At 39.1% G+C, this 24,085-nt stretch overlaps 1 protein-coding gene across 1 annotated transcript in view; it reads left to right on the top strand.

Moving 5' to 3' along the window:
* The window catches only part of COL19A1 (collagen type XIX alpha 1 chain), a 381,848-nt gene that overhangs the window by 288,525 nt on the left and 69,238 nt on the right, over nucleotides 1-24,085 (top strand). Inside the window, exons 19-28 of the mRNA XM_056109815.1 lie at nucleotides 4,593-4,628; nucleotides 10,713-10,775; nucleotides 15,798-15,833; nucleotides 17,545-17,580; nucleotides 17,671-17,724; nucleotides 18,511-18,564; nucleotides 20,577-20,630; nucleotides 21,330-21,419; nucleotides 22,799-22,843; nucleotides 22,959-23,036. Of these exons, the coding sequence (XP_055965790.1) occupies nucleotides 4,593-4,628; nucleotides 10,713-10,775; nucleotides 15,798-15,833; nucleotides 17,545-17,580; nucleotides 17,671-17,724; nucleotides 18,511-18,564; nucleotides 20,577-20,630; nucleotides 21,330-21,419; nucleotides 22,799-22,843; nucleotides 22,959-23,036 (546 nt within the window). The remainder of the gene's footprint in view (nucleotides 1-4,592; nucleotides 4,629-10,712; nucleotides 10,776-15,797; nucleotides 15,834-17,544; nucleotides 17,581-17,670; nucleotides 17,725-18,510; nucleotides 18,565-20,576; nucleotides 20,631-21,329; nucleotides 21,420-22,798; nucleotides 22,844-22,958; nucleotides 23,037-24,085) is intronic.

Genomic DNA, 24,085 nt, shown 5'->3' with positions numbered 1-24,085 from the left:
AGGTAAGATCAAAATGGATTAAAGACCTCAACATCAGACCAGAAACCATAAGATACATTGAAGACAAAGTTGGCAAAACCCTCCATGACATTGAGGCTAATGGTATGTTCAAAGATGACACGCCACTGGCTGAGCAAGTGAAAACAGAGATAGATAAATGGGACTATCTTAAACTAAGAAGCTTCTGTACCTCCAAAGAAACAGTGACCAAAATACAAAGACAGCCTACAGAATGGGAAAGAATATTCGCCGAATACACATCTGACAAGGGGTTGATATCAAGGATATACAAAATACTGGTCGAACTCCACAAGAAGAAAACATCCAACCCCATCAAAAAATGGGGCAATGAAATGAACAGAAACTTTCTCAAAGAAGAAATCCGAATGGCAAAAAAGCACATGAGAAAATGCTCTACATCATTAATCATCAGGGAGATGCAGATCAAAACCACAATGAGATATCATCTCACACCTCAGAGACTGGCCCACATTCAAAAGAACAAAAGCAACCGATGCTGGCGCGGATGTGGCGAGAAAGGGACACTCCTTCACTGTTGGTGGGAATTTCCACTGGTTCAGCCCTTCTGGAAAACAGTATGGACGTTCCTCAAAAAATTAGAAATTGAGCTCCCATTTGACCCAGCGATACCACTCCTGGGAATATATCCCAGAGAGGCAAAAACGTGTAGCCGAAGGGACATCTGCACTTGTTTGTTCATTGCAGCACTCTTTACAGTAGCCAGAAACTGGAAGAGACCTGAGTGCCCAAGAACAGATGACTGGTTAAAGAAACTTTGGTACATCTACACAATGGAGTACTATGTGGCTCTTAGAAGAGATGAAATCACGAACTTTACATACAAGTGGTACAATATGGAAAGTATCATGCTAAGCGAAATGAGTCAGAAAGAGAGGGATAGACATAGAAAGATAGCATTCATCTGGGGGATATAAAATAATAAAATATGAGATTAATACCCACAACACCAGGAGAATTACTCCATAACTTAGAGGCCAGCTGGGTATTCTAGGGGAAAGGACAATTCAGATGGAGAGGGGAACGCCAAGTGGAGGGTGTTTGGAGGATCCTCCCAGGAGGGGAGATGCAGGTTGAAAGTAGACTGGACTGAACATGTTCGCCACTCAATGCCTCTTTGGCTGATCACAGCGCCCAGGAGGAGAGAGAGAACAGGGGGGAATGCCCTGCCACAGTGGCAGGGGGGGATGGGGGGATGGGAGGATGGGGGGGAGGGATATTATCCTGGTGGTGGAAAATGGGCACTGGTGGAGGGATGGGTATTTGATCGTGGTATGACCGAGATCCAAGCACAAAATTTGTAAATCTACAACTGTACCTCGTGTTGTTTCACTAATAAAAAAGAAAAAAAAAATTTTTGTTAGTGAAACACCATGAGGTACAGTTGTAGATTTACAAATTTTTGTGCAAGTTGTTTTTTTTGTCTTTATGAATACAAAAAAAAATAGAAGCATATAATACTGGATGAGAGAAGCATTTTGAATACCATACATCTGACAAATTATCAACACCCAAAATAGACAAACAACTTAAATCTCAACTATTATATATATGTATATGGTAGATTGAAAAAATGGCAGATAATTTGGACACTTCTCCAGTGGAATACAGATGACTAATGTTTATCATATCTCATTATGTGGAAAACTCAAAACATTTAGCTACCAAGCTGGAGAGATGGTAATACAGTAGGTAGTGTAGTAGGTAGTGTGCTTGTCTTACATGCAGCCAAACTGGATTCAATCGCTGGGATCCCCTATGGTCCTCTAGCACTGCCAGAAGTAATTCTTGAGTAGAGAGTCAGGAGCAACCCCTGAAAATTTCCAGGTGTGGCCCAAAAGCAAAAAAAAAAACAAGCAAACAAAAAAAATACCCCAACATTCATATATGATCTTATAACCGGGAGAATATCTAATCTGTAAAAGGCAAGAAACAGGTCTTGGTTGTGAACAGAACCTTTATACATTATTGCTTGAAATGTAAATGGGTACAATCATTATGGAAAACAGTATGGAAATCTTAAGAAAAATGAAATTAAAATTCCCTATGCTCCGGTTATCCTATTGTTGGTGACTTACCTCCAAATACAAAAATAATAATCCAAAGAGACATATAAACTCCTATGCTTATTGCAGCATTATGACATGGTAGCACTGCACTGTAGCACTGTCCTCCCCTTGTTCATCAATTTGCTCGAGCGGGCCCAAGTAATGTCTCCATTGTGAGACTTGTTACTGTGTTTGGCATATCGAATATGTCACGGGTAGCTTGCCAGACTTTGTGGTGCAGGTGAGATACTCTCATTAGCTTGTGAGGCTCTCTGACAGGTGCGGAGGCGTCGAACTCCAGTCTGCCGCGTGCAAGGCAAATGTCTTACCCACTGTGCTATCGCTCCAGCCCATTATGACATGGTATGTAGAGAAAGCAAACAGATGAGGACTGGAGTGATAGTACAGAGAGTAGGTGCATGTCTTGCACTCAGCCAACCCATTTGATCCCTGGCATCCTATATGGTCCCCCAAGAACCACCAGGTGTAATTCTTGAGTGCAGACCACATGTACCTCCCCTCCGAAAAAACAAGAAAAAGGAAACAAACAGGAACTACATAAAACAACAGCAAACATTTGGCATATAAGATCAATAGTAGAGTGGTAGAGCGTTTGCCTTGCATCCAGCCAGCCCAGCTGGCCGAGCCGGATTTGATTCCTCCGCCCCTCTCAGAGAGCTCGGCAAGCTACCAAGAGTATCTCGCCCACACGGCAAAGCCTGGCAAGCTCCCCATGACATATTTGATATGCCAAACACAGTAACAAGTCTCACAATGTTACTGGGCTCACTGGAGCAAATCAATGAACGATGGGAGGATAGTGATAATGATAGTGGTCATGTAAGGGAAAGTGGAAGAGGATGGTACATTGGGACAAAAGAAAAAATAAAAACATTTGGTGAATGACAGACTTAGACTTTTTGTGCTGAACTTAATGTAATATATATATGTATATATATATATATATATGTTGACTTACAGTGATACACTTCTGAAAATTATATAATCTATAATCCAGTGTCACCTCAATTTTGTAAACGTAAAGACTACAGAAGGGGGAGGGGGAGGTAAGGGCCTACTATCCATAAAAAGCATGCCTAAGGTTTATTAAATTAGTCATTGGGAACCAATAAGCATTAGCTGACCTTTGGGGAAAAAAATCATATGGTTGATATGAAAGAAAGATGGAGAAAATGTGTGTCCAAAGAGCTGTGTGTGTTTGTTTGAAGAAGATAGGATGGGCTAATAGAATAAGAAATCTTAAAAACTGGAAAATTGTAGCTTTTTTTTATCTAACAAATTAGACTGTTTTACCAAATGCCAATAGGTGATTGTAAGAAAAATCTTCTTAGAAGACCAAAGGCCTGGGAGACAACAATCACCCATGAGGAAAGGGACCACCATTGGCTACAATCATGTGTGAATTCAGGAGGAGGATTGGTAGATTTACAGGGGAAAGTGGAGTCCCAATTAGCATTTAGAAAACAATATAACAACGTTCAAATAATAGGGATAAAGTAATAAAAAAATGGACTTCAAATGTTGAAATTCATGTAATATGTGCACATGGAAAGGAAAATAAGCAAAGAGAACACTTTGTAGCATGCATACCACTTGCTAGAAGCACCCACTAAAATCACCTGATCAGTTTGGAGTCATGGCAGTTTACCCCTAGATGTTTCATTCTTCTCCTAAATCATCTCCAGGGGAAGTGACACAGGAGATTCTCCAAAGTTATCATTTTTTCAGAAATATTTAGCAGAAGAGAGAAAGAGGCAAAGGGATTGAAATGCTATCCATAAAAGAACTGGTAGTGAACAGTGATCAGACTACCTGCAATTAAAATGTTAGGCCCGAAGGGACCCAGCCCTGGTAGCTGAAAACCTCCAGAACCCAACCACCGCCACACTCAAGGCTGTTCCCCACATACTCGGGTCAAGCCTCATGTACGAGTGAACATATTCCTGGAATACAGCTGCGCAGCACATCATAAGACAGTTTTCCATAACAGACAATACAAAATATATTATTTCGGTTGTGCTTTGGGCTGGAGCGATAGCACATCGGGTAGGGAATTTGCCTTGTATGTGACTGACCCGGGTTCAATTCCTCTGCCCCTCTCGGAGAGCCTGGCAAGCTACCAAGAGTATCTCGCCCACATGGCAAAGCCTGGCAAGCTCACCATGACATATTCAATATGCCAAAAACAGTAACAATTTGTTGTGAGTCGTTACTGGTGCCTGCTCGAGCAAATCGATGAACAACGGGAAGACAGTGCTACAGGACAGTGCTTTGGGATAGGGATTGGGGCCTGGGACGAAAACATCCCAAATTTTGTGGTAGGAAGGTGTAATGGTGGTGGGATTGGTGTTTGAATATTAACTGTAATCAAATATTGTGAATCACCTTATAAAATAAAAATATTTTTAAAAAATAATAAAATAAAATCTTAGGCCTGGATGCATCAGCCACTAAATAGACTTACTATGTTTTGTGTTTACCTAGGGTGAGCATGGAGCTGGTGGCCCAAAAGGAGAGAAGGTAAGCCGATTTCCAGCGCCAAAGGAAATATCTGGGATTCCAAAACAAGTCCACATTTGCACCTCTGGGGAAGCACTGCTGAATATGGGGCATCCTGGCTAGGGAAGTCATTGGCCTGCAGTGGGCACAGTCCCCCTCCATCTTGGCAGCAAGATTGGCAGGTGGTGCAGAGACAACTCCTCAATGAAGCCTGCTGAGTAGCAATTGGCCACAAACAAGGAAGTCAATGAGTCAGGGATCATTGCAACAAGGTAAAGGAAATTACGACTCAAGCTTCTTTCAAGAATAATTTTGGGGCTGGAGCAATAGAACAGCAGGTAGGGAATTTGCCTCGCACACGGCCAACCCAGGTTCGATTCCCAGTATCCCATATGGTCCCCTGAGCACCGCCAGGGGTAATTCCTGAGTGCAGAGCCAGGAGTAACCCCTGTGCATCGACGGATGTGACTCAAAAGACAAAAAAAAATAGTTTTGGTGGCAAAAAAAATCTCAACACCCTTTTGCAACATGTCTCAGGCTTGAATATTTTATTTTTGTGCCTTATTAAGTACTAAAGATACACTATGGTGAGGATACTGTGTGCAGAGGGTAGGTAGGGAGAGAGGGGGGTTATAATGTGTTCTCATGATTTAACCAAATAGTTATTTCAAAGCACTTTTAAAATTAAAAACACTGATGAATTTCCTTTGCATTTTAATTGTCACTATTCACAGGTTTAATTATATTAGCTGTGAAGATGACAGATTCACTTACCCACTCAAAAAGATGATTCACTCTTGTTTGATTCTGAAATTGTCATGACCTTGGATTCAGTGTGACTGCACCATTGTCAGGGAAAAAAAAACAATACACATTAAATCTACAGAGATAAGTAGGAATGAAATACTCCGGGAGAATAGAGCCTGTGAATGTACCTTCATTCATTCACCCAGTAAAAATTTTCTTGATTGAGGACAGGGTATTTCAACATGAATCCAAGAAAATATGACTTCTGTTCCTTATAAATCCGTACAACCATCTATTCAAAAGATCACACATCCATCACCAGAAAATACTGCTAAGAGATAGTCAGTCTCAGTAAGAAGCTAGGAGCTACACTTAGATTGACCATTGAAAATGAAATTTTCTGCAAAAAAATAAATTAATACATTCCTGACATTCTTAAAAAGACATCCAAAGAATTTATTACACAGCAACAATAAGTCAGTTATGTGTATAGCACATTAACATTATTTCCTGAAACCTGATAGCTTCCAGAATTTTCACAGTTCCCTAACGAGTGCATTACATTTTAAGCAATTACAATGGACACAAGCATGCTAGAGGGGAAAAAAATAATAAATAAATAAATAAAAAGGAAGTCACAGAGCTTGTCACATAGGACAGCTGAGCTAAGAAGAGAGCTATGATACTGATAAAGTATTTAAATGATGATTCATTTCTTGAAACAAAACAGCTGGCTTCTGTTTGGCTGTGTTCATTAGGAAACATATGTTACTTAGGAATTCTTGAGACCTTGATGATAAGAAATTTGATTCTGTAAAACAGGTGTATTTCAAACTCGAGGGAACTTTTCTATTTCTAAAATCTTTTTTAATTGCTTTAGAATTTTAAGTGGAATTGGAGAAAGCTAGTGGCATAACTGTTCCCTCCTCCCACCCCAAATCAATAACCTAGAGGAGTTTCCAGGGAGCTTAATGTTATATCTGAGATAAATGAATATATATATGGTGATTTTTAAGAATTTTAATTAGTAAGAGATCAACTATGCCAATAAATGAAGCATATAATGAACTAAAATTACAGCAGAAAAATTGATGGAAGAGTAGGATCACCATTGCCTATACACATCCATTTAGTATCTGTTCTGAATCAATACATTAGTTTTTGAAATATAATTTTCTTTGTTAGTACCATGGTGAAAATATATAGCTCCTTCAAACTTCTCCCAGATATCTTTGTTTCCTCCTACAGTGAACTTTCTTTCTTTTTTTTAACTTTTTTTTTATTTTTGAGGGAGTCACACCCAGTGATACTCAAGGGTTACTCCTTGCTCTGCACTTAGGAATTTCTCCTGGTGGTGCATGGGTGGACCATATAGGATGCTGGGGATTGAATCTATATCAGCCGCATGCAAATCAAAAGCTCTACCCACTGTGCTATCACTCCAGACCCCTACAGTGGACTACATGATTCTGGTCTCTTTGTTTCATAATGGAAAAAAAAAAAAGGCCCTCCCGTTGATCGTCGATTTGCTCGAGCGGGCCCAGTAACGTCTCCAATGGAGACTTTGTTGTTACTGTGTCTGGCATATCGAATACTCTCGGTAGCTTGCCGGGCTCTCCGAGAGGGGCGGAGGAATCGAACTCGGGTCGGCCATGTTGGCCGCTTGTAAGGCGAACGCCCTACCGCTGTGCTATCGCTCCAGCCCATTCATAATGGAATTACTGGAAATCTTTTAAGAGAAACCAGTATGCTTCTGCCATCCCCAGAGGCTCTGATTGGCATGATGCCATAATTCAGTTTGCCAGGGATTGGTTTATGTCACTATTATTTAGGGGACCAGAGCAATTGTACAGTGGGTAAGACATTGACTTTGCACCATGCAGCCACTAAGGTATAATCCCCAGCATCCTGAATACGATCCTCCCAAACATTGCCAGGAGTGATCAATCCCCGAGCACAGAGCCAAGGGTAAGACCTGAATACCTCTGACTGTGGCATAAATAAATAAATAAATAAATAAACAAACAAACAAACAAAAGGGAGAATTTTAAGAGGTAGTCATGATAAAAACCACAAGTAGTGGAAAGACCAAGAATTTTAGTGCCAAAAGTTGATTGTGGCATCAAGTTAATTTTAGCCACTAATCAACCATGTCTCCACTTTACTTCTCTGGGTATGGATCCCCATTTGTAAAATGATTACAATGTTTGGGCAGAGTTTAAGAAGAATTAAAAGCAGACCAGGGTTCTAGAGATGGTTCAGTGGCAAAAACTCATGCTTTGCAAACATGAGAACATGCGTTCAATCCCCAGTGCCTGCCACATGTCCTTGCACCTTGGCTCTCTGGGACTCTTTGTGTGACAGTGCAGTGTGTCATCTCCAGGGCAGTACTGACAGTTGTGTGCGACATCACTGTCACTGAAAGGGAAGTGAATGAAAACCACCATGCCTGACACTCATGAAGTCCTCCGCAGAGATCTGTTCCTTTCCATCTATCTACCTCAAACTTCCTTTTCTCTCATGAGGTCTCACTTCATCGACTTTTAGTATTAAGAATTACTTGTCACTATCCTTAAAACCTGGTCTCTCATCTTCCACCATGATGTTGATAGAGACAAGATTTGATTGATGTTTTAGAAAAAGAAAATAACCTGAAGTACATTTGGCATAGATGGCTTATCACAATTGCATAATACGCCACTTCTCAAAGCACTAATTGACAAAATAGAATTTAAAAACTTAGAATGCTATTTGGAACCCCACATTATAATAAAGTACCGAAACAAATGCATGCAGCCTTAGAATCTATACACACATCAGTCCTGGCACGGCGACCATATCTTACATCAAATGCACTAAGATAGAGGCAGAAAGACCAAAGGGTACAACTATCAAGGATAAATGGCAGCTGAGACTGAGGCATTGTGAGACCAGTCTGTTAGTATTGAAGTGATGATTTCTGCTTTCAAGCTTACCTGACAGGATGGGGCAGAGAAAAATGTGTTTTCAAGGTGCTTCAGAAAAACTTTTCCTTTAGGGTAACAGTGGAAGATGGTTGCAGAATTTTTAAGGATGCTGAGACATTCGCAGGTGTCTTTCAGGACAGACTGTCATAGGGAGAAGATGGAGCCTCAGAAGCACCAGTATTTCAGATAGCACAGAAAGTGTCAGCTTAACAGGCAGCCTTTCCTAATGCTAAATAAATCCATCACTTGTCTTTCAACTCCTATCCACAGCAATAAATCACCAAAAATCTATTTTAAATAAGAAAAACAGCTTCATGTGTATCTAAGATTTAAGTCTAAAATCCTTTTGTTTGCAGAATCAATCTTCCTCCATGTATAATCCTCTTCACTGCCCCTTTGCTGTTAAACATGTGATTTTTATAATTTCTACGTGATTTAAGTACCAGCAATCTAGGAATAGGAAGGTCATTCTGTACACACGAATGCATGTGTAAAACCAATTATTTTTTCTTTCAATTATTTTCTCATTCAGACCACCAGCATTAGTTCTCATATTTAATTTTTACTTTTTCTTACTTCTGATAGAATTTATCTCTAGGGGTGGAAAATGCTTCTCTGTGCAGTAAGTATAAGACTAATGGTACACTCCATGTTTAGAGGTTAGAAAGGATAGTTATATTCATAGAATGAAGATTAAATTTAAAAAATATATTTCACAAACCTAGAAGAATCCTTAATAAAAACACAATCTTGTCTATCCATTACGTCTGACAGGCTGCCTCTTCCTCTAGTCTAAAATCAAGATATCATTAAGATAGAAATATAAAAATAAGCCAGTGTTTTTAGAACTGTAATAAATTTGTACTTGATGTGCTTTAGGTAGTCTGTTGTTTGGGACTTCAAAATAAACATAAACATATCCACACAAGAGAGCAGGTGTGCTCATTGCACCATTATTTATAAAAGAGAAAAGATAGAGACAACACAGATGTCAGTGAGGTTTAGCTAAACCATGGCATGAGTGACTTGATCAATGTACATAAATAGAACCTAAAATTACAGACACTGAGTGGAAAAAAGACAAGTCACAAAATGTTATATATAAGATGAATTTATGAGCCAGAGACCATGTTCAACAGGTTAGGCCGTTACCTTGCGTGTGGCCAACCTCACTTCAATCCTTGACACCACATATGGTCCCCTGGGAACTAGCAGGAGTGACTCTGAGCACAGAGCCAGGAATAAGGCCTGGGCACATCCATGTGTTCCCCACGACCTCAAAATTGTGTCCTACCCCATTTAGTATGTACCTATTGCTTCTACATATACAACTAAAATGCAAAGATGAACTGAGAATTACTAAATGCATTAGAGCTGTTCCTCTAGAAAAAGAAAAGAGAAGGAAAATAGGAAGGAAAAGAGGAAAAACTTTCATTGTAATTTTTTATTAGTTTTTTCATTTCAAGTGATGTCAATGATGTCCTGATACATGGAAATTTGACATAATTGACTTTATGTATTTGTAATTTTTAAATAAAAATAGGAAAGATAGAAGATAAAAATATGTCCATAATTGTAATGTTGAAAAATTAAAACAAATCAAAAATCCTTAATATCACATAACTTCTGTTGGAGACATTAGTATAACAATTTCGTGATATTCAAGGATCTTTGGAAAGCTGAAAGAAGAACCATATTGAGATTTCTCTGAAGCCTCTGATTAGTGGAATTTTTCCTCCTTTCCACAAGTATTATTTCTAAAATTGTAGTTGCTCAAAGCAGTCTTTATATTTCACATATAAATCCTCTTCAAGTTGTTTGACAAAAACATCTTAGACATTTCTAAGCTGCTGCTGTCACTGCATTGACAAGAATGGCCTCTTTGTCCACAGACTATGATTCTCACGGCAGTATCAGAGCGGGAAACAGCTGAGAGGCCCTGTTTTCTTCACAGGACTCTCCCTTCTCCAACAATCCGCACCTAGAAACAGACATGTCTGAAACAAAATTTAAAAAAAAAAAGTGAATTTGAATGATTGTGCCAGTTAACCTGGTGTCTTCGGAATCAGAGAAAATCATTTTGGGGACAACAAAACAACATTGCAGTATTTTTTTTTCTAGATGCTCTTCCTTGAAAAAAATTTTTGTTTCAACTAATTTTAAATATCACAATGAGTAATAAAGATTTCTAAAAGACCTCGAGGCATTGTGAAGTGCTGACAAACACATTATTATGCAAAGTGCCTAACTTGATGCAGAACTTCCCGTTGTCTATTAGATGAAAATAGATAAATTCCATGGTTAGGAGCCCTGCAAGCAATCTCTGAATCTGACAGTCACAGCAATGCTCGTGTGACCTCATGCAAAATATCTCTCTACTTTTTCTTAAAAGGGTGAAACTGGAAAACCAGGATTTCCAGGGCCTGTTGGCACTAAGGGTCAAAAAGGAGAATCTGTAAGTATTTCAGTATTGAAGGTAGCAGGGGGGAAATATTTTTTTTTTGCTTTTGGTTTTTGGTTTTTATTTGGAGCCACCCAGCAATGCTCAGGGATCACTCCTGGCTCTGCACTCAGGAATCAGACCTGGCAGTGCTTAGGGGACAGTATGGGATGTTGGGGATGGAACCCGGGTTGACCACATGCAGGTAAATGCACTCTACCCACTGTACTACTGCTCCGGCCCCAGAACAAAAAATGTTTTAATAGATTAAAATTTATTTTCCTAATCAACCCCACTTTCATGGATGTTAGTTGGTCCTTTTATGGAAAACAATAGTTCAGAATTTAGGCAGGTACTCTCTAGGGTATAGTAAGTGCTAAGGGGATAGGGAAAAAAAACGTTATTTATCAATAACGTTTGATATTCTCTTCTGAAGTGGGTGAATATGGATTATGGATTTACTGGGGATAATGAACAATCACGATCACGATCATCCTGTTATTCGTCAATTTCCTCGAGCAGGCACCAGTAACGTCTCCTTCTTCCTAACCCTGAGATTTTAAAAGAGCCACTTCAATGCTCTTTCAGGAATTAGAGAATGAAACCCATCATTGTTACTTGTATTTGGCATATTGAATACGACACGAGAAGTTTGCCAGACTTTGCCGTGTGGGCAGGATACTTTTAGTAGCCTGCCAGGTTCTCCAAAGGAAAAATAAGATAATAAGATGTTGCACAGCCGCGAATGTGGCCGTGTACTTCCGGGAGCTGGGTTTTATAGTCTCTGCGTCTTGGCCGTTGATGAGACCAACCTGGTGCTGGCGGCAGCTGGTGGGTGTGACGCCTACCTACTGGAAGATGGGGGGTCTAGGTGAAGAGGGCCCAGTCCCAATCTGAGTAGGCTTGGAGACCTCAGACCCGGGACCCGCATGCCTGGGTTCCTCTGCCACTTCTTTCATGCATGAGGCCCATCCGGACGTGTGGAGAGTGGTCCCAGCATGGCCGTGGCTGGCTCCGGAGGTCCTCAGCTGCTAGGGCTCTGCTCAGGGCGGGGGGGTGGGTGGGAGAGAAACTCAACCCTCCCCCCTCCAAGGAGCCCTGGTGAGGACAGCCAGGCGCGGGGGCAGGAGACTCTGAACAATAAGGTTACAAAATGTCTGGATTTCAAACAGGAGCAATATTCAACGTACTCAAAACCCAGAGACAGCTCAAGGTCCTGAGTAGATGCTTTGCATGTTGGAAGTCCAGTTTTCACCCCCAACACCATGTGGTCCCCCAACATCTCTGGGACAATCCCCAAGCACAGAACTGGGAGCATACCTGAGAATCGCCAGTTGTTTTCCCCAAGTGTATTTAATAGGGGACATGTTGATAGTTCCAGTGGGTGAAAATATTTCTAGAATTAGTGAGGTCCTCAGTTCAATCACCCAGCACCACTTAACTCCCTTCCCCCTCTCACATCCATGGTGGGTGAACTGTCAGAGTAATCGTAGTTGGGGGTATCCCCACTTAAGCACCAATGCACATATCCCCTATAAAAATATAATAAGTAGCACTGTAGCACTGTCCTCCCATTGTTCATCGATTTGCTCGAGAGAGCACCAGTAACGTCTCACAACAAATTGTGAGACTTGTGGTGACTGTTTTTGGCATATCAAATACATTACGGTAGCTTGCCAGGCTTTGCTTTGTGGGCAAGATACTCTTGGTAGCTTCCCCGGCTCTCAGAGAGGGGCAGAGGAATGTGTGTCAGGATGGCTAAGTGGTATAAGGTGCCAGGCTCAAGTTCCCTCTTCCACAAAAATATAAGTAATGTTGCAAAATAAAAACTTCCCTGTATTTCAGCTAGAAGGTAGGCATTTTTAACAAGAATAGTAAATGAATTTTCATCAGAGTTGTTACCCAGGAACACCAAGTTCTCCTGCCTTCAGTAGCCCTGTTTGCCCTTAGTCCACTTCCTTCTGTGGCACTCTTTGGTGGACTTTTCCAACTGAGTATTTCCAAGGTGTGTGGGAAACCTCCCATGGCCCGCAAATCCTGCCTGGCGCTAGCTGCTCCTTCCATTGCCAATTCTTGCAATTCATCCTGATGCTCCACACTGGTCAGCATCTCTTACAACCTCTGAACTGCTTCACAGGACTCTCATGTTTACCTTCCAAGCTGGATACTGACACCCAGGTGCTCTCGATTGCCACATGACCATGGCAGGCCCAGCAGTAAGCTTCACTAGGATTTTACTGGAAATGTAGGGACTGGTAGACCAAAAAAGAGAAACTCTGAGTAAATTATAGCTATGCTTTTCAAACATGAATGGCCCTTGAGTTAACTTCAGCATCTGAAGATGCTGATCCTCACTCACTAAGTCTGGGGTGGAAACTAAGTGCAGAATTTCTTCCTTTTTTCGAGCATTTTTATTGAGGTGACAGGTGTATAATACTGTTAATTGTACTTTCCATGAATACATGATTTATTTTTTTATAATGTAGGAGCACTGCTATTTATTCAGCCGTTGATTAAGCTGATTGAATTGGGCATGAACTCCACATTACTTTTTTTTTAATTTTATAAGTTAGTTCACAATGTTTGATTACATTTAATATTCAAACACCAATCCCACCACCATTACACCTTCCCACCACCAAATTCTGTATGTTTCCATCCTAAGCCTGAATCCCGTCCCATGATTTAAATGCCACACCCAACACCAAAGAGTCCTCTTCCCACCACCAAGGTTCCAAGAACCCCTTCCAAATCCACTCTGTGTAAGCTTAGTCCTAATGACACAATCTTCAGTTCCCATGACTTTGATCACTGTGCTCCTTTTCCATGTCTCCTTTAATGCCACATCTGTGAGACTGCATTTCTCACACGTTTCCAGGTGACACTCTGGATGCCAGTCAGTGGAACGTGCTTTGAGTAGCAAGGTTTAAAGGATTTCACAGCTCCTGGGAGAATCCCTCTGGCTCTCTTTCCTACATCAGTGTTTGAAGTCAGAGAGACAGGGCTGGGTGGGAAGAAGGGGGTAACCAGGCTATTGCCCCCCCCTTATCAGTCTTGCCCACGATAACCAGACCTCTTTTCTCTAGCTCTTCTTGCCAACTCTTTCTGAATCCCTTAATTATCACAGCTCCCTTTCATAATATTTGTCTGCTTTCCTCCCTGTTGCCCAGATTTTAAAAACAAAACACAACTTTTTATAGCATTACATGGAGCAGTTAGCTTTTATCTGGTCTCAGTCTTTCTAAAGTGTATATAGCATGTAGGGATGAATTACAAAAGGGTCTACTTGGTAACTTTTTATGTCCTGTTACTGATTTTTTTAAGAAAAAAGAAATCTCTGAGAGGAACGTTGAAACTAGTTCTCTCACCGTAATGGTTCTCAGACTTTCTCTTGATTTTCAAGAGAAAATAAAAAAATAAATAAATAAATTTAATTTAATGGGTTTTTCCATCTTGTTATCAATTCATTCAATTCAAATAATAAATAATGTGAATTAGGCTTCATATCAGACTGAAAGAAATCAGAACTGGAATTAAAACCCTGCTGTTTGGGTCACAGTCACTGTCACTGTCCTCCGGTAGTTCATCGACTTGCTTGAGCAGGCCCAGTAACGTCTCCATTGTGACAATTGTTACTGTGTTTGGAATACCGAATGCATCATGGGTAGCTTGCCAGGCTTTGCCATGTGGGCGAGATACTCTCGGTAGCTTGCCGGGCTCTCCGAGAGGGGCGGAGAAATTGAACTCAGATCGGCCAGGTTGGCCACTTGCAAGGCAAACGCCCTACCTGCTGTGCTATCACCCCAGCGCGCTGTTTGGGAATAGATCTTAAATGATCTCTTTCTGTCTATGTGAGCTAGGAAAGTCATTTAAGTTGTACCTCAGTTGTCTCATCTGTAAAATGGTATACTAACAATACTTAACGTATTGACAATTGTGTCAGTTGTATTAATATATATAAAAAGATTTGAACAGTGCTTGACACATATTAAGAATTTGGTAAATGATTAACTGTCACTGTTAAATTTGTATGAGATCAAATTCTGAATTTTTATAAACTCTTGTTGGTCTATTAATTTTTATAAAGCACCTACAGCAAAGATGCTATGAGAGTCAAGATAATTATATACTTACATCACAAAATTTGTAGTCAAGATTTAAAAAATAAAAACATGAATGGTGGATGAGTGCTATTCCATAAGGAATGACTCAGTTACTCAGACCCTTTCTGAGTCTCTTTCCTTGGGCTTAAAAGAAGACCATTTCTTCCTGAGAGCACTGTGGTAGGAATAAAGATTGAGTACATGTAACATCGACAACAGAAGCTAATAGTAGAAGCTAACAGAAGCTAACATGCACACACACTAAGACTACGATGTGTTGTTAGCGACAGTGACATAGAAGAGAATGATATTTAATAAGAGATATTCCCACAAAATTTGTCTCTCCAAGAACCTTCAAAAACCAAAATGAGTCAATAACAGTTTGACAGTCTCAACTGTTATTCGCCCCATAATTAATAGCTTAATGCCATTAATGTTACTAAATTAATGTTATTAAAATGACTGTAAAGTTAGTATTTTTAATAATATTATTTTATATTTGCAAGCATTCATTTAAAGACTGACATAATTGGAAGAATCTAAATGAATGTCCTTGCAATAGAACCCTTCTTTATTGTCACTTCAATTCTGTTTTGAGAGAAGGACTCTGTGGTCATTTTCTGGTAAACCATGCAAGAGAAAGTTTTTGCCTCAGGCAGACAGACTTCCACAGTGTTATCCACAAAGGATTCTCAAAATAACGTTAGAATGATTAACCTGTTGTTCTTTTGGGAATATGAAAAAAAAAAGTTAATTAATTCTCATATGTTCCCTTTAAGCTGAACAGGTGGCCTGTGCACATGCTGGTTCGTTTTAGGGCCTTGTTTAGAATAGAGGTCTGAGTGAGGCCTGCAGGATTGAACCGGATCTGGTTTTAGAGAGTTTTGATACAAAAGTGTTTTTAATTAGTTCTGTTCTCTACCTATTTTCCTAGGGGGAATCTTTCACAAAAGGTGAAAAGGGAGATAGAGTAAGTAAATGTTTTATCACTATCTTGGGGTTCCTACTTCATTGCTTTCTTTCTCTTTAATTTCTGGTATGTTTTCTTTGGCGCCTAATAGATTTGAAAAAATAAGATCCCTGAGCATTTTATTTCTTTCATATGTAAATTTTGACTCTTTTATTCTGATAAAGGGGAAAATATTAACCCTTTTGAAGCTTTATCATGTAAAGATACCTTAACATTTGAATTTGGTGACATTCATTTTATTTAATCCGTTACTTATTTAATATGAATGTTATAAAAAAGAGATTTGTGTTATAAAAACATAAAATTAAAATACAAGTTAAGAATTTTTCCCAAATTCCAGTAATGATAAAAACTAATTAAGATAAACAGAATTATTTTATCAAAAGAAACAATATTGTCATAGAAAAAGAAAAATAAATTCATTTGTCACCAATATTGTAACTTTAATGTAACTTTATTTTCATTGAATGCATAGGTCAATAGTAGAATTGTCATGCATATCAACCTGAATGCCCCTCTCTTTCTCTTTCCCCTATTTGGAGTTCTAATTTTTTGAGCTCTGACATTAGCTGGTGGTAAACCATAACAATGTCAGTGAAGTTGAGAATTCAGTGATTGCTAATAGAATATAATGATTACATTGTCAAATGTATGTAACATTGGATAAAATGCTTTTTAAAAAGAAAATAAGAAATTATTTTTTGGTTTGTTCGTTTGGGGGGGCCAATTCAGTGGCACTCAGGACTTATTCCTGGATCTATGTTCAGGGGTCTCTATGTTCAAGGGTTCAGCAGCACTTGGAAACTATGTGTGCTACCAGAAATTTGAATTAGGGCCCACCTCACACAAGGCAAGACCCTTATCCAATGTATTATCCCTCTGGTCTCTATCAATATTTTTTGTTTTTAATTTAGTCACCACTAATTGCAGTTTTCTCGTGGTTGAATTTCAGGCAATGTCCCAACATTAATCCCTTTACCAAAGTGCCTTCTCTTCACCAATATCCCCAGTTTCCTTCCCACCCACTTCTATGACAGGCACTTTTCTGGGTGGGAGGCCACACCCTCTAATGCTTAGGGCTTATTCCTGGCTCTGCACTCAGGAGTTACTCCCAGCAGTGCTCAGGAGATCACATGGGTCGCTGGGCAATGGAACCTAGGTTACTCCCGACAGTGCTCAGGAGATCATATGGGTTGCTGGGGAACAGAACCTAGGTCAGCTGCATGCAAGGCAAATACCACTTTACTATTGATCTGGCCCCTGATAGGTTCCTTCAATTTCTGTTTTTCTTCAGGCACTATGACTTACAGTACTGTTATTGAAACAGTTTCATGCATAACACTCCATCACCTTTCAGCATCCCCTCTTCTTTCCCAGTCACCATTCCCTCTGCTGCTGTCATAGTGTTCTGGTCCCCTTTTCTTCTCCCTCCCCACAAAGTGGCATGCTTCCACTGAAAAAATTTCTTCTCATGCTCTTCATTTCTGTTGCCTTTGGGCATCTGTTATTCTCCTACTATCAGTATTAAGTCATATTTTAATTTACAATATTTACAATGACCTGGTGAATGGACTTCACCAGGTCGTCAGGCTTTCCTAATTTCCATTAACTCTGTATTAATTAGTAGAAATTTAAATGAATTTAAATGTTAGAGATGCTCATTTCTACCTGAATTCAAGCATTACATTTGTGTAAATCATTTTATTTACAGGGAGAACCTGGGATAATAGGAGCACAGGGAATGAAGGTAATCTGACGTTCTTCAATTGCTTCTTCAATCTAATGAAATCCTGGAAATTAAAGTAACCATCTTACTTTCCATTGTCCTTTTATATAGGGCCAACCAGGAGAGCCTGGCACCCCTGGCCAGCCAGGAAGCCCTGGACTAGAGGTATATAAAATATCAGAGGCGAATTAAGAAATTATCTTGATATAATATCCATTCTTATGTAAAACAAAGTGCTTTGGTGTACCTCTCATTTTATTTTCACTAATGTTCTCAGAGGCTTTATCTGTTTCCATGGTGATTTCCTCCTCACTGGCAGCATTTTACACATATAGTAACTCTTCCTTTTGGTTCACAATAGGATTTTTTGCTGCATTCTCAAGAGTATGCTTAGAAGCTCTTACAAGTAAACAATATGAGATTTTTCTAAGACCTTGAGCTGAGTTTGTTTTTAATTTGTATACTCACTTATATTAATTGTATGTATATGGCAATTTCTCCATAATTTTTTCTAATTGACTTTGTCAGTATATAAGAAACAGTTTTGGGAGAGGGGTTATTTAATAGGTTTCTATTAGGAGCTGTGTTCTTGAATTGGACAATATTCAAGATTCAACTTCTGAGTCAAAATTATATGGCCCTGAAATATTTCAGTCCCTTGGTGGGGTTCTGAAGGTTTCCCACATAAGATGCTTAGGAGGGATGGTGGTATACTTTGACTAATGAATGAGGCAAATTATCCAGCCACAACTGTCAAGTGAGAGCGAGCCCATTTAAATAACATCTTAAAACTGCCTCTGTAAGTTCAAAGTATGTTTCGGTATCATACAGAGAAGGTAGGATGGTATGAAATCAATCTTCCTATAGATAAAGGCCGAGACATGTTTTACATATATTCAGGAATAATCTAATTTTTAATAAAGTTAAGGCACATATTACCTTCTATTTTAGGGTCAACGAGGACCTGCAGGTTTAATGGGACCCAGAGGACCTCCAGGAGATGTTGTATGTATAATATACACATATGTCTTGATATTTGGAAATTAATGTGATGAATGTATCTTAAAGAATGTCAATATATTCATAGGGTTAATTATGCAACAGTGTCAAAACCTTGGGTCATCTGTACAACTAAAATTCCTTACAACTTGTATCAGATTCTACTGGGAAGAATCTTATCGCCATATATTCATGGGAGGTGCTTTTGAATCTCATTAGCCAAATAACTCAGTCTTTGGATCTTAAGTTAAATAAGTTAATCATTTTGACATGCTTGTCAGGGTAGTACACATAATAGAGGGAATTGGCAACAGCAAAAGGAAAACAGACAATCAGACAAGAAAGCAAGTATTTTCATTATGCATGGCCTTTGTTCAAGTCTCCATCCAAGAAAGTCACTTCCAAAGCTTCTGTCGTTTTCTTGTAAGAGCATCCAAGACAAATCTTGAGGCTGATATTATTTTATGATGCAGTTGGATCCGTTGGATAAATGTTTTCCTCAGATTTCATTAGAGCCAAACTCTTACTTATCTTATTTTTCCTTCTCTTTTTGTTGTTGTTTTGCATGAATTGCAGTCAGACACTCGGCTGTGGTGCATGCATACACACACACACACACACACACACACACACACACACACACAAACCACACACATACCACCCCCCCCCCCACACACACACACACACACTCTTCCTTTCCGCGTCCCAAAGTTGGTACACTTGTTGTGACCCTGCAGATGCCTAGTGGCAATAAAACTAAGGGTGTCTGATTGTGCTTTCAACCCCTTGCCTGCAGGGCACCCCAGCTCTACATTGAGCTGCCCCAAGCCTTACTGAACTCTCCCCTCCTCTCACCTCTACTCTCCCACCATCTCCTCCCTTCTCTTCTTCCTTCTCCTCTCCTCACTCTCCTATCCCCTCCTCTCTCCTCACCTCTCCCTTCTTCTTCCCCGTCTCTCTCTTCCTTCCCCTTTCTTTCACTCCTTAGCGCTCTTCTTTTACTCCTCCCTCCTCTCGTTTTTCGCATGCACACTCAGATTTTTTTTTAATTAACTTTTCTGTTGATCTCTCAGTTCGGCCTTCTATCTTGTGGATTCCCTCCTCTCTAACTTCTGAAAGCTTGGGAGCTGAAATTCACCATTGGTCCACAGTTAAGAAAAATAAGGGGCTGGAGCTATAGTAAAGCGGGTAGGGCATGTGCTTTGCACACGGCCAACCGGAGTTCGATTCCCAGCATCCCATATCGTCCCCTGAGCACTGCCAGTAGTAATTCTGGAGTGCAAAGCCAGGAGTAACCCCTGCGCATCGCCAGGTGTAACCAAATAAGCCAAAGGGGAAAAAATGAGAGAACTTATTTATCATAATTTTGTGAGGACTGACCTGTACATCTAGTCAAAATTCACATATCCCCTATGTACCTTCTAGAAACTTCCTTTTTCTCATCATCTTAAGAACATCTCCATGACCTTTTTCTGTATTCTCCATGTATCTGTTTCTGCTTGGTACTTAGTTTACAGAGAAAAGTATTTTTGCGTATCTCTCAAGCAGCACAATGAGCTCTATGTAAGGTGTATCTTACGTAGAGGTTTTGCTATAAAAGAGGAAATACTGGTTGTACTGGTAGAGTTACAAGATGCCCAAGAAGTAAGTTTAAAGTAGAGTTGCTTGAGGATATAAATAAATAGCAAAATTAACAGGAAATAGTCACAGTTGCTAATATTTAATAAAATTATATTTTCTATTCTTTTTCTTTTTTAGCCCTTCTTGACAATACAGGGATGAAGTGTTTGATTAAATTCTCTATCATTTAGTTTCCCTTCTCATCTAGACTTTATTTAAAATAATAAACATGCGTTTTCACTACTGTTTTTTTCTAGGAGGAAAAATGACAAAATCAGTTCTTTTTCATTTAGCATACATGTGGCAATTCAGTTCTTCCACTAAAGATGCTCAGATATAAATTTTATTTTAAAATGGTTATTTTAGTTGCTCCTTCATTTGAATTTTTAATTTTATAGGGATTACCTGGTGAACATGGTATTCCAGGGATACAAGGCATTAAAGGAGAAAAGGTATAGTTTCCACTTCACCCTTTTATTATATTAAATATCTCTGTAGGAGGAAGAGACAAAGTGAGCAGGGCCTAAGGCATTTGGGGAGTGAAAGAATCAAACAAGGATGCCAGAAGTAAGCACGGGATAGTGACCAAAACTCTCATATGAGTGGCACCCCCTGAAGTTGTGCATTGGGCCAACCCTTCGCCTATTTCAGACTTAGATACTAACTCTGTGGACCTAAGAAATCGAAATCTTTCAGGACCTGTTCTTTGACATCTACATGGATGTGTATAGATATAGATATAGATATACAGATTTTTATATATATACAAATATACTATACACACATATATATATACTATATACATGGATATAGTATTAATTTCTGACCATGGCTTGGGAGTAACATAAAGAGAACACAAATAACTATTAACAGATAAGCCTCATGTACATATACTTATACAAATATATGTGTCCCATGAAAACTACTGGAATTAATTTAATGTGACTCACTGTATGCACTAAAGATAACAAGAGCAATGTGTGGCATGAGTTAAGTATTATTGAATAAGGGAATGAATGAAGGAATGAATGGGATAATGACATTTGATTAACTACAATGACTGCCTTAAACAGTAGAAACAACTACCTCTACAGTTCCTATCATGATCCTGAGCAATGAAATAACTACAAATCTTATCTTGTTTATCTCAGGGAGAATCAGGTGGAATTACAGGCCCACCTGGGCTTCCAGGTCCAAAAGGTGATGCTGGTCCTCCAGGGAAAAGCTTGCCAGGGGAACCAGTAAGTAGAGCTCTTTTGCTAATATTTCTCTTAAAAGTGTATTCATTACTTTTTCTGTGTATTCCCAGTACCAAATCATAAAAGAATAAGAATCACTTTAGGTTTGAACAAAAATAAATAATAGTTTACTCTGTTTTAGGGAAGAGGAGGGCTATACCCTGCAATGCTTGGGGCTCTCTCCTAGCTCTGCACTCAAGAATTACTCGTGGCAGTGCTCAGGGGCTATATGGGATGCCAAGGATAAAACCTGAGTCTGCCACATGTAAGGCAAGCGCCCTACCTACTACATCCAGTCTTTACCCATCTATTCTTTAATCAGAGTAATAGCCTCTTTGGGAATAAAATTAAGCCTGGCAAGCTACCGAGAGTATTCGATATGCCAGACACAGTAACAACAAAGTCTCCAATGGAGACGTTACTGGGCCCGCTCGAGCAAATCGATGATCAACGGGAGGGCCTTTACTTTACACACCATTTTATGGACAGTTTTACAAGATTTGTGCCTCATGAATCATCTGCGTACTTTTTTTGTTTTGTCTTATTTTGTTTTGCTTTTTGGGCCACACCCGGCAATGCACAGGGGTTACTCCTAGCTTATGCACTCAGGAATTACTCCTGGCGGTACTCGGGGGACTATATGGGATGCTGGGAATTGAACCCAGTTCGGTCGCCTGCAAGGCAAACACCCTACCCATTGTGCTATCACTCCAGCTCCCGCATGAGTTCTTTAAAGATATTTTAAACCTAGTAAGATATACTTGTTTTAAACAATAAGCTTTCTCAGGACACTCTTAAAACAGAGCAACTTCCTGGAATTTCCCTTCCAGAGGCTTTTCAGCTGTGAACAAACATTAGAAAATGTTTCATCAACAGAAAGTGTTTAAGTAGTCAAAGGTTACTCCACAGACCTAGAAAACTGAATAGGTGGAATTTTTAAATAACCAAAATATCTCATGTATGTGCTCTTTTTCTAGTTCCATCGAACAGTTTTTAGTAGGCTATAATAAATAGTTTTTCAATTCAGATAGCCCTAAAATTTTAAAGTAACAAAGTTGTAAAAGTAACTGTACAATTTCATATCATTGAAATGTGTCTTCCCTATATGAAATGTGTCTTCCATATGCCATTGCAAAAATATTTACTCAAGTAAGATGAAGAATAATGCATTTTTATTGTAGTTGAGGTAATCTGGATACAATGATATAATGCTTATGCTTTATCTGCACAGATACTGAATCTCCATTACCACCAATGTGCCAAAGAATCTCTACCACTGTCTTATGTCACTCCTAGTCTGCCTTTTCCTGAAGTTTTGAGCTGTGACTTCTGTGATATTCTTAATATTTTATAAAAGTTATTGTATTTGTCTTGTCTTTTAGGGTTTTAATGGAAATCCTGGGATGCCTGGTCCACGGGGACCCAAGGTAGAAAAATATCAGATTTTGTTTTAATTTGGTGAATTATTGATAATAAAATACACTTAACACTTTGTGTCTCTGGAACCATGCATTAATAAATGCATCTCATCTCATTGCACAGGGGGAAAGAGGACTTCCAGGCGTCCATGGGTCCCCAGGTGAAACAGGCCCCCCTGGGGTAGGGATTCCTGGCCGAATAGTAAGTACAATTCAGTAGATTTCTTAAAATCCTATTGATTCCAGAATTGTGAAGTGTATTCCAGTGACAAATTTGAATAAGGGAACGAAAACAAAAAGATCAGAGCAAGAGACATAAATGAGTACTTGTCAGATGGAGAGAATTAATGGTCTTTGGTGCTCTATCACTTAGCACAGAGAGTACTCTCATTAATCCACTCACAACTGCTGACCACACATGTAATGATTTTGGATTAGAAACAGTTATGTAATTCTTTATACTACTGTAGTCTGTAGAAAATTGATGTATGAAAAATAATGTTAATTATTGGAATGCTTGAGGCCACTTTATACTACTGTTTGTTGTTTGCTAAAGTAAAATATATTAATATATAAAGTGATTAGAAAATGTATAATCAAGATGATATTTTTAAAATGTGTAAGTTTTATCTTAAAGAAGAAATTGTAGGAGCAGTTTAATGGTTGAGACAAAAAATGCATTTTTCATATGTATTTTGTCCACAAGGACAGAACCTATAACAGTTCCTGATAATAATGACCACTCTCAGTATACTAAACAGGGGTGAGATAAAAAAAATTCTTATTTACTATAAAAACTATAAAATTTTTAAGATAAGAAAAGTGCAGACAAATTCCTATTTTAGTGACATTAATTTGGGAAACTGACCTTGTAATTAAATTAGAGTTAGAGGGTTTAAGTAGTAAATGGTCATTTGTATGTGACTGGTATTTGATTTTCAAGGACAAGAATACAAAATATTAGTTTATATAGGAAAATAAGCAAGTTTAAAGAGTGAAGAATGTTGATGCAAAATTTAAAAAAAATAATTAAATGGCATGGTATAGCTGAAAAGGAAACTAAAAGCATATTTGAAAGTAGCAGTTATATATCACTGTAGCACTGTACTCCCGTTGTTTAACGATTTGCTCAAGCGGGCCCAGTAACATCTCCATTGTGAGACTTCTGTTACTGTGTTTGGCATATCGAGTATGTCACGAGTAGCTTGCCAGGCTTTGCATGCAGGCGAGATACTCTAGGTAGCTTGCCGG

The sequence above is a fragment of the Sorex fumeus genome, unplaced genomic scaffold (assembly GCF_029834395.1).
Source record: "Sorex fumeus unplaced genomic scaffold, SorFum_2.1 ptg000008l, whole genome shotgun sequence".
Taxonomy (NCBI): Eukaryota; Metazoa; Chordata; class Mammalia; order Eulipotyphla; family Soricidae; genus Sorex; species Sorex fumeus.
This window is presented reverse-complemented; position numbering and strand designations above follow the sequence as displayed.